We start from the raw sequence: 10,475 nt of genomic DNA, 5'->3' as shown, positions 1-10,475 counted from the left end.
GTGTGAGCAAGCCCGTGGTGTGAGGTGCAGACTCTTCCCTGCTTTGTGTCAGCCCTCAGCTAACAGCTGGCTGAGGTCCCCAAAGTGACACAATCCTGTAGGATCACTGAGTTCATGCAGAAAGGGGTTCCCTGCAGGTCAGGACAGCCCAGCCTACACCCTTCTGTCTGTCCCACACTTTACTCCTTCGGACCTATCCCACAGCACTCCTCCCCACCAGAAGCATGCAGCCTTCCCCAAGATCGTTGCGGCTGAGCTGGACCCTAGTCCGGTGTGTCCTTCAGACACTGTCTAGATCACGGTGCCTGCTGGAGCAGGAGATTCGTGGTTACACCCACTGCATGCATGGTTCCAGCTGCTCCCATGCCTCTCTGAGACTCCCCCATCTGCAAATGGAACTAGCAATGCCCCAGAGAGCTTTGGGTGAGAGAGAGGATCAGGAGGAAGTCCTGTCCAGGGAGTGAGGAGATGGCCCAGTGGGTAGCGTCCTCTCCACACAAGTGTGAGGACCTGAGTTCAGATCCCCGGCGCACTTATAAAGCCAGGAACAGCAGCAGTGCCTGGGAAGAAGAGACTGGATGATTCATGGCTCTTGGTCAATAGGCTGTGTAGCTCAACCACCGAGCTCCAGATTCAGTGAGAGACCCTGCCTCAGAAAGTAAGGTGGAGCCAGGAGGTGGTGGTGGCACATGCCTTTAATTCCAGTACTCAGGAGGCAGAGGCAGGCAGATCTCTGTGAGTTCGAGGCCAGCCTGATCTACAGAGCAAGTTCCAGAACAGCCAGGGACACACAGAGAAACCCTGTCTTGGAAAAAAAAAAAAAAAAAAAGAGAGAGAGAGGGAGAAAGAGAGAGAGCACATTTGCATATAACACATCCCCATCCACACACACGAACATGTGTACGCACATTGACACCACCAAAAACAAAGCAAAATACTTCTATCCATTCTGGTAAGCAATTAATAAACACCATTTATTGAAATCAAGGTCCCAGCACAAGCCAGAGACCTGGTGGCTTGGACACTAATCTCTTGCTTCCTCATGAGGATGCAGGGTGACAGCAGCAAGTGGTGGGCTTTAAAAACAAGGCTGTTAGCTGAGCAGTGGTGGCACCTGCCTTTAATCCCAGCACTCTGGAGGCAGAGGCAGGCCGATCTCTTTGAGTTCGAAGCCAGCCTGGCCTACAAAGCGAGTTCTAGGACAGGCTTCAAAGCTATAAGTACCCAGTCGAGAGAGAGAGAGAGAGAGAGAGAGAGAGAGAGAGAGAGAGAGAGAGAGAGAGAAGAAAAGCAAGTAATAATAATAATAAGGCTGTCAGCCTGAATGCTAACATTTAGGAGGTGAAGCCTGTAATGCTAGCATTCAGGAGGCTTAGGGAGGAAGAGGAGATCAATGCTAGCCTTGACTATATAATGAGTTCAAGGTTAGCCTGAGCAAAATGGGACTTTCTCATGATAAAACAAAAGCAGGGCTGCTGCAATGGACCTGACCATAGTAGCGTTAGGAGCCAGCAGGCCAGGGGGACTGGGATAGAGCTGCGGCCAGTCTCAGCTCTGACTCTCATGGAGGTAACTCTATTGTCCCTAACTGCCCACCTCTGTCTCCTGCCTTCCTCCCTCCGCCCTATCTGCTTCCCCTCCAGCAGAAGGCAGACTTGGCTGTGGCAGCCTTCACCATCACCGCGGAGCGGGAGAAAGTCATTGACTTCTCCAAGCCCTTCATGACCCTGGGGATCAGCATCCTCTACAGAGTGCACATGGTACATTTCCAGGGCTGGGGGTGGGGAGGGTGACTAGAGATGGGCTTATGTGGATCTGGGGTTGGCGGGCTGGTCGGACTTCCGAGTTTCTGGAGGATGCAGGGGCCGAGCACACCGCTTGTGGCAGGGGTAGCTGTTCTCACTGTTCTTTCCATCTGTAGGGCCGCAAGCCTGGCTATTTCTCCTTCCTGGACCCCTTCTCCCCTGCTGTGTGGCTCTTCATGCTTCTTGCCTACCTTGCTGTCAGCTGTGTCCTTTTCCTGGCTGCCAGGTGAGTGGACCACCTGCTACTGGGGAGGGGGTGGGGAGAGAGGCCGCAGTCCAGCGCACAAACCACCCACACTGTCCCTCTGTTGCTGCCACAAGTGCCCTATACCTGCCTTCCTGTCTTTCTTGCCCTGTCTGTTTCTCTCTTCCCCTTCAGGGGTTTGACTTGGGCTTTGGCAGGCCTCTTTCCTTCATTTTCTCTCTGCTTCTCTCCTCTTGCCTCCACTGCAAAATCTACTTCCGTGATGTGTTAGCATCTCTGCTATCTGCCCTCCTCCTTTTCTGCATGTGTCCGGCACTCTTTTCCCACCTCTTCCGGTCTCTTGTCTGCACCTCCGCCTCACCCACCCACTCATCTCTCCACAGGCTGAGCCCTTACGAGTGGTACAATCCTCACCCATGCCTTCGGGCGCGTCCCCATATCCTGGAGAACCAGTACACGCTGGGCAACAGCCTCTGGTTCCCTGTGGGTGGCTTCATGCAACAGGGCTCAGAGATCATGCCTCGGGCGCTGTCCACGCGCTGTGTCAGCGGAGTCTGGTGAGCCCCGTTGTACTACAATGTCAGGGTTGGGAGGCTTCCATTTAGGGATAGAGGGGCTGCTCTACTCTCCCCAGCGAGTTCCCGGTGCCCTCCATGCTATGCAATGAGGAGCTCAACCTCAACAGTTGCCCACCGTCTCTACAGCCTTGGGTAGGGGATGTCCCTTCTCTTTGCCTCAGGCTCCCTCGTCTGGAAAATTAGACAGAAAGGTCTGTCAGGTTTATAAGCATTTGACGATGGCTGGAACAGAAGAATTGTGAGTTTGAGAGAGGCCTGACCTTAAATATAAAGTTCAAGGTCACCATGGGCTACTAATAAGACAGCATCCAAAAATACCAAGGATTAGGGCTATGGCTTAGTGGTAGAGTACTTGGCTAGCATGTACAGGAGACCAAGTTCATCCTGAGCATGTGAGGAAAGGGAAGGGCCCATGGCTCTGGCGTCAGTGAGTTGCCTGTGCTGACATGACCAGAGGGGCATTGCTATCGCTGTCTGTGACATTGCTCTGCTTGTTCCAGAGATTTAGAGTAGGGATCCAGTGTCCTGGATAAGATTCATTTTCCTCTGGGACATGCGCTCAGAAGTTCATGCTAGCTACAGCTCATGCCTGGCCTGCATTTTAAAAAATATTTGTTTATTTACTTATTTTGTGTGTGTATTCATGTGTATGCACAAGTGTGTGTATATATAGAGGCAGGCGTGAGTTTCTTTTTGTTTAGATTTTTGTTGTATTTTGGTGTGTATGGTGGATGTGTGTGGGCATATATGCATACATGCAGTTGTGTGTGCACATATGTGCAGGAGTGTGCAGAGGCCAGAGGCTGACACTGACCATCGTCTCTGTTGGTCTCCACTTTATTATTAGAAACAGGGTCTCTCACTGAACTTACAGCTCACTAACTTAACTAGAAGGCCAAAAAGATGGCCCAGTGGACATCTGTGAGCCTGTCAGCCTGAGTTCAGTCTCAGAGCCCACAGAAAGATGGAGAGAATCAACTGCAGAGTTCTGCCCTCCACATACACACTGGTGTGCACATTATACACACACACACACAACACACACACACACACACACACACACAATAACAGTAAACAACCAAGCAGCCAAGGCATGGGAGGATAGAGCTCGGTTGGTGGTGAAGTGCCTGCTTAGCCTGCATGAAGATCTGGCTTCAGTTCCTGTCCGTGCATAAACAGGGCCTGGTGGTAGACACTTGTGTTCTCTGCACTGGGAGTTACAGGCGGAGCATCCTTCAACTACATCCTTGGCTATACTGAGTTTGAGGATAGCCTCAGCTACAGGAAACCTTGTCTTAAAAAGAGGAGGGATGGGGCCTAGGAATACAGTTCAGCATACACTTGCCTGGTGTGCTCAAGGCCCTGAGTTTAATACCCAGCACTGGAAAAACAGAAATCCAGACAGAACCTCTGTGTTCATTCCTGTCTGCTACAAAGATCACCACCAATGTAGTGCTTTAAGATGACACAAATGGGGCTGGAGAGGCAGCTCAGTGGTTAAGAGCACTGACAGTTCTTCCAGAGGAGCCAGGTTCAATTCTCAGCACCCACATAGCAGCTTAAAACTGTCTATAACTCAAGTTCCAGGGGATTTGACACTCTTACACCAGTCCACATAAAAATAAGTCAGTTATTGTAAAAAATGACACAAATGTACTGTCTTACGGTTCTGGAGATCAGAAACCCAAATCAGATCTGTCAGAGACCTGCTTTGGCTGGGGTTCAGGTCCCAGAAAGGATGTGTAGAGTCGCTGGGGATGGGGGCGTGAATCAGGTTGGTTGCCAGCAGCATTTAATTGAAAAGAGAATACTCCTTTTATTCTCTGTAGTTGCACAAGGATTAGGTGGGAGACAAGGGGCTGTAAACTGGGGAGTGTTTTGAGATCTGGGGTTGAGGAATTTAGCCTTGACCGTAGTAATAGGCACCTGTCAGGTTAATGAAAGGGCTGCAAGTTCCTCTTGCTAGAGATAAGAAGGACTGTTAGCAAGCAGGACATTTCCTCAAGCCCCTGAAGGAATGGAGACCCTTATCCAAATGCCTGACTTTGGGAAAAGGACTTCTTCTGGGGAGCAGACCCTATATTAAATACAGTTTCTTAGTCTTACTCTATGGACCTGTTCCCCTCTTACCGCTCCCAAAGGAGACTGTCCTGATGTCTTACTCTTTTTCCATTATATTGTACCATTCTGACTCCTACACTCATTAGCTGAACTCTTGCCCTTAATGGCCTCAGGCTCTGGATCCAAATTGTAGGCTTTTCATCCTTGGGGTCCTGCGTGTGTAGTAAATCCAACATTCCTGTTCTTGGTGTAATTAGGAGGGCACAATGGGATTTCTGGTTGCTCGGTCAGTGGTAGAGATTTTTTTCCAAAGAATAGAGAGGCTACCATTGTACACATTTTCATCCTTTACCAAAGCCCTGCACAAAATCTCCCAAAGGGAAAGGCACTAATAGTGAGAATCATTAAAAATGAAAGTTAAAAGGTTCTGGAGAATGGTGGTCTGCAATGTTGAAACGCTGGAACTTTGTCAAGCAGCAGTGGTCACCATGTGGTCCATGCCGTAGGTCTCACAAGGCTCAGAGTCATCTTTATCAGCTTTTACAATCCTCCTGTATTCTCTGACCTTTGGCCTAGTTCATCAAACAAACAAAAAAATTAGCATAACTTCATCAAATTTCTCTCTTGTTATTTATTTTTGCAAAGCTAGATATTGAAGCTAGGGGTTTGTGCATGCTGAGCAGGAGTGCTGCTTACCCCCCTGGGCAATGCTAGGCAGGGGCTCTCCCAATGAACCACACCCCTAGTCCTCACTGGGGATTCTAGGCAGGGGCTCTACCACTGATCCACACCCCAGCCCCTCACTGAGGGATTCTAGGCAGGGGCTCTAACACTGAGCCACACCCCAGCCCCTCACTGGGGATTCTAGGCAGGGGCTCTATCACTGAGCCACACCCAGCCCCTCACTGGGGGATTCTAGGCAGGGGATCTACCACTGAGCCATAGCACTAGCCAAATTTTTGTTTTTGTATTTTGAGACAAGTTCTCACCAAGCTGCTTATGCCTGTCTGGAATTCACTCTGTAGCCCCAGCTTGCCTTGAGCTCTCAGCCCTCCTGCCTCAATGTTTGAAGAACCTGAAATTACACTGCTTTTCCACTAGACTCACTTCTGATTTGCTTCCACATACACACACTGGTGTTCACCAGGCCTGTCTGCACAGTCTAGGATCACTTCCTCGTCTTAGCCCTTAATATCATCTCCAGAGTCCCATTTACCATGCACTGAAAGGTCGATGTTTTCCCAGGGTTGAGGGGCAGATGTGAGTCTGTACTGTCCTAAAGGCACTGAGCCAGTGGTCTCCACTCTGTGAGCCCAACTCCTTCCTCCTCAGCCTGGGCCTGCTGCTTGAGGGCCGTGCTGTCTAATCAGCCATTCCCTACCCTCTCCCATTCATCGCTCCCTGCAGCTGTTGGCCTGGCCGCGTGCTCTTCCGCACCCCTCGTCCTCCCACACATTCTGCTCACTCAGCAGCACTGTTCTTCTCCTCATGTGACTCAGCGACAGTGACTACAGGCCAGGCTCCCACCATCCTGCAGGAGGACTGTAGGGCATCGATGCTGTCATCCTAGGGGACGTCGTGGGCCCTGGTCAGAACATGCTTCCTGGGCAGTGTTCACTCAGCCCAGTCTCCTGTAGCCATACCTGCAGCCTCAGCACTGAAGACAGGTCCGCCTCAGAAATCAGCATGCCCAAATGCTGTCCTTTACCACAAGGGGGTTCTCCCTTGGTCACTCTTTGGGAAGTGGATAATCCCTTGACCTCACTCTCCTTGCTCTCTGAGCCCTGCCTACCTTCACACCTCAGTGTCCAGAAAGGTCTCTGGGTTGCCTCCTCAGCTACCATCTCCACACCCTCCTGTCAAGAAGCCCTCAGCCTGATCCAGCTAGCAGCAAGGCTTCTCCCCTTCCCCTCAACCCTCACTTCACATGTGACCATTGTATCCATATGTCCAGTCACCGCCTTAGCTCAGACAGCATGTGTGCCCTCTGCTAGCGTATACTGGCACTTCAGTCCTCAGCTTCAGCTTCACATTGCCCACTGCCTTCTGCCCACCCTACCGTGAATCCACTGGCACCAGCAGTGTTTGCAGACCCCCTTTTCATAACTAATATTATTTTAATGCTTTTACGTCCTGAGGTGATATTTGATTTGTTTTTTAGGGCTGGTGAGATGGCTCAGTGATTGAGAAAGTGTGTACTGCTCTTGCAGGGGACCCAAGTTCAGTTCCCAGCACCCAAGTTAGTAGGCTCACAACTACCTGTAACTGTAGCTCCAGGGGATCCAACGCCCTCTTCTGGCCTCCAGTGGCACTGTATTCACATGCACTGACACACAAGATTTTTTTTTTTAAAGCTTTCAGTACAATGCTCTAGTTGTAATGAGAAAAAAAAAAGTGGTTTGATGTATTATTTGTTAGTTTTTTGAGAAAGAGTCTCACCATGTAGCCTTGACTGTACTGGAACTCACTATGTAGACCAGGCTGGCTGCAAACTCACAGAAATCCACCTGTCTCTACCTCCCAAGTGCTGGGGTTAAAGGTATGCACCACCATGCCCGGCTAGGTGATGTAATCTGTGATTGGATAACAAAAGAGCAATAAGCAAATGCTTGTGCACGAACATGAGAGAGGACAGAAACAAAACAGGTGACATCCATTTATAATGAATCAGGGGATGCCGAGAAGTAAGGTCATTGATTGGAACGCTGTTGATGCTCAGCGTTGGCACAGGAACGTGCTGGTGGTGGAATGAATCACTGGGACCTGGTGCAGCTGGCCCAAGCATCTGGTCTTGGTGACTCAAATACCAGTGGAATTGCTGTCCTAAATGTGACTTCCAGAAATGGTGGATATTTTTTCCGCAGTTCTCCACACAACAGCATCCAGCCCTCAAGCTGAGTGAGAGCTGCGCTCTGGAGATTTCAATTCATACTATGACCGTGTAAGAAATACATGTTTCCCTGCATGGAGGAGTCAGGCTTTGGGAGCCGTGCCCTCAATTTTCTGTGTTGTTCAGGCCAGGCCTTGCATTGTCAGCCCGCCCACTGGCAGAAACCAAGACAACTAACAAAATACCCCACACTTGACCCAACACGAAACACCCTCTAGATGCATGTCTCTGCTGCAGGCCACGCCTGAATGCACCGGGCTAGGGCTGCTCACTTCCAGGCTCCTTGTCTCCTCTTCATGGATCCAGCCATCTTGTGCTGATTCTCTTGTTAGCTGTGCTAACAGCTAACCCCAAATTTACCTTGTCCAAATAGCTCAGTGAGCAGCCAGTCCTTATCACCCTGTGCCCACTGCCTCCACCCGTCCACCATGTTGCGGTCTCAAGGTCCAGCCTGGCACCTGACGTGTGCTGGGCAGCCACCGGGTCATTTCTTGGTAGTGAATTACATTGGCCCATGAGATGGGTGTGGAGAGATTGTGTCCATCCCTGGGCGTCGTGTCAGGGTCAGAGGTTTGGCTTTTCAGGAAGCTGTATTATTTACCCTTCTGTCCACTCTCCCCCATCCCAGAACGTTTTGCACATGTGCTAGGCAGAGGCCAGTGACCTGTTGTTGTTAAGGCCTGCTAAGACACCAGCGGGGCCTGGGAGGCTCTCTCGGGCCTGGCCACTCTTACTTGGCAGAGCAGGAGGGTTATCAGGGGAGGCCAGGGTAGAACAAATGGCTGCCCTAGGGTCCTGCAGCCAACCCCATTGGGTACCTATTCTCCTGCGTGAGTCAGGCAGTGTCATTAAGACAGTGACAGTAAGCATGTGCCTAGCACAGTCTGTTTTAGGTTAGCCCAGTCCTCACAAAACCCTGTGTGGCAGAGCCAGCAGTGATGCGACCAGCCCAGGTGAGGACGCCTAGCCTCAAGGTCACCCAGCTAGACGCCCAGTGGAGCCAGGACTTGGGGATTTTCCAGCTCTTTCCGTTATTGATTTCTAATTCACTTCCATTGTGGTCGGAGAGCATTCTCTGTAAGGTCTTTAATCCTTTTAAATTTATTGAGACTCGTTCCGTGGCTCTGCAATATGGTCTGTCTCGGGAAATGTTCCCTGTGCTTGCCTGGAGATGAATTCCAATGTTGGTGGGTGAAATGTTCTAGAAATGTCATTGAGCGTGAGTGGTTTGAGGTTGTCCACGGCGTCTGCCTCCTCACTGATCTCTCTGTGCGGCTGTCCTATCAACCACAGGGAGGGAAGTGGTGGCGTCTCCCTGTGTGCTCTGCAGTTGTCAGATGGTTATTCTGCTCTGTGGGTTTGCTTTCTCTCTTTCTCTTCCACCCCCACCTCTTTTTTTCTCTCTTGTTGAGGTCAAACCCAGATATTTGGAAAAATACTTTGCCACTTAGCTAAACTCTCAGCCTTTTATTGATGAATTCCTGGCAGGTTCTTTACAGCTGAGCCACACCCCAGTCCCTCACTGGGGGATTTTAGGCAGGGGCTCTACCACTGAGCCACACCCCAGCTCCTCACTGGGGGATTCTAGGCAAGGGCTCCACCACTGAGCCATGCCCTAACTCCTCAGTGAGAGAGGGTAGGAAAACATTCCACTGTGTAATCAGTTTTTACTTTATAACTTTTTTTTGAGACTTTATAGCCTTTTTTTTTTTTTTTCGAGACAGGGTTTCTCTGTGGCTTTGGAGCCTGTCCTGGAACTAGCTTTGTAGACCAGGCTGGTCTCGAACTCACAGAGATCCGCCTGCCTCTGCCTCCCGAGTGCTGGGATTAAAGGCGTGCGCCACCACCACCCGGCCTTTATAGCTTTTTAAAATTTGTCTTTATTGCTGGGCAGTGGTGGTGCATCCCTTTAATCCCAGCACTCGACAGGCAGAGGCAGGTGGATCTCTGTGAGTTTGAGGCCAGCCTGATCTACAGAGCAAGTTCCAGGGCAGCCAGAAATACACAGAGAAACCCTGTCTTAAATACAAACAAAGAAAGATTGTCCTTATTTACCGAGGGGTCTGCGTGTGCCATGGAGCACATGTGGAGCTCGGAGGACAGCTTATGGGAGTCCATTCTCTCCTACCACCATGTGGGACCTGGAGATCAAAACCTCATCAGGCTTGGTGACAAATGCCTTGACCCGCTGGGCTGTCCCTTGCCAGCCCCACTTTGAATTTCGAAAATCTGTAATTATGGGCACTGATACGTGGGACTGTTCCGTCCTCCTGAAGTGTCCCCTCTGTCATCAGATCCTGTCTCTTGGTCCTGGCCCCAGTGCTTGTTCTGAGGTCCGCGCTGCACTACAGCTTCTGGATGCCTAGTGTTTACATTGTGTAGCTTGTTCTGAGGTCCGCGCTGCACTACAGCTTCTGGATGTCTGGTGTTTACATTGTGTAGTTTGCCCATCATTTTGTGTGTATGTGTGTGAAATTTTGTTTATTTTATGTGGATGGCAATTTTGCCTGCCTGTTGTGTGTGTCCCTCGTGTGTACAATGCCCAGAGAGGGCAGAAGAGAGCGTCAGATCCTCTGGAACTGGAGTTACAGATGGGATTTCCTCCCTGTGTGAACAGGGTTGTTCTTTGTCTGTCTGTCCTCGTGAGGTCTCACCTCTCACCCAGATATCCAGCAAAAGGTTCAAGCAAACCCTGTGTTTCGGGACACCCCCACCCTATTTTGTGTGCCTTTTTCCTTTTGAGTGTTCTGTCTCCGAAATCCCATTTATCTTCACGCCTGCCTAGAAATCCCCAGTGAGGGGCTGGGGTGTGGCTCAGTAGTAGAGCCCCTGTCTAGAATACCCCAGTGAGGGCCTGGGGTGTGGCTCAGTGGTAGAGCCCCTGCCTAGAATCCCCCAGTGAGGGCCTGGGGTGTGGCTCAGTGGTAGAGCCCCTG

The 10,475-nt window shown here is 50.5% G+C and overlaps 1 protein-coding gene across 3 annotated transcripts in view; it reads left to right on the top strand.

Moving 5' to 3' along the window:
• Grik5 (glutamate ionotropic receptor kainate type subunit 5) overlaps window positions 1-10,475 on the top strand; it is a 60,207-nt gene that overhangs the window by 43,140 nt on the left and 6,592 nt on the right. For 2 of the 3 annotated variants that reach the window (XM_026786374.1, XM_026786373.1), the window contains exons 13-15: window positions 1,644-1,760; window positions 1,922-2,031; window positions 2,394-2,567. In XM_026786374.1, coding sequence (XP_026642175.1) covers window positions 1,644-1,760; window positions 1,922-2,031; window positions 2,394-2,567 — 401 coding nt within the window. The remainder of the gene's footprint in view (window positions 1-1,643; window positions 1,761-1,921; window positions 2,032-2,393; window positions 2,568-10,475) is intronic. The other variant, XM_005361128.2, reaches the window with a different exon arrangement.

The sequence above is a fragment of the Microtus ochrogaster genome, linkage group LG4 (assembly GCF_000317375.1).
Source record: "Microtus ochrogaster isolate Prairie Vole_2 linkage group LG4, MicOch1.0, whole genome shotgun sequence".
Taxonomy (NCBI): domain Eukaryota; kingdom Metazoa; phylum Chordata; class Mammalia; order Rodentia; family Cricetidae; genus Microtus; species Microtus ochrogaster.
Note: the sequence above shows the minus strand (reverse complement) of the source record. Positions and strands in the feature narration are given on the sequence as shown.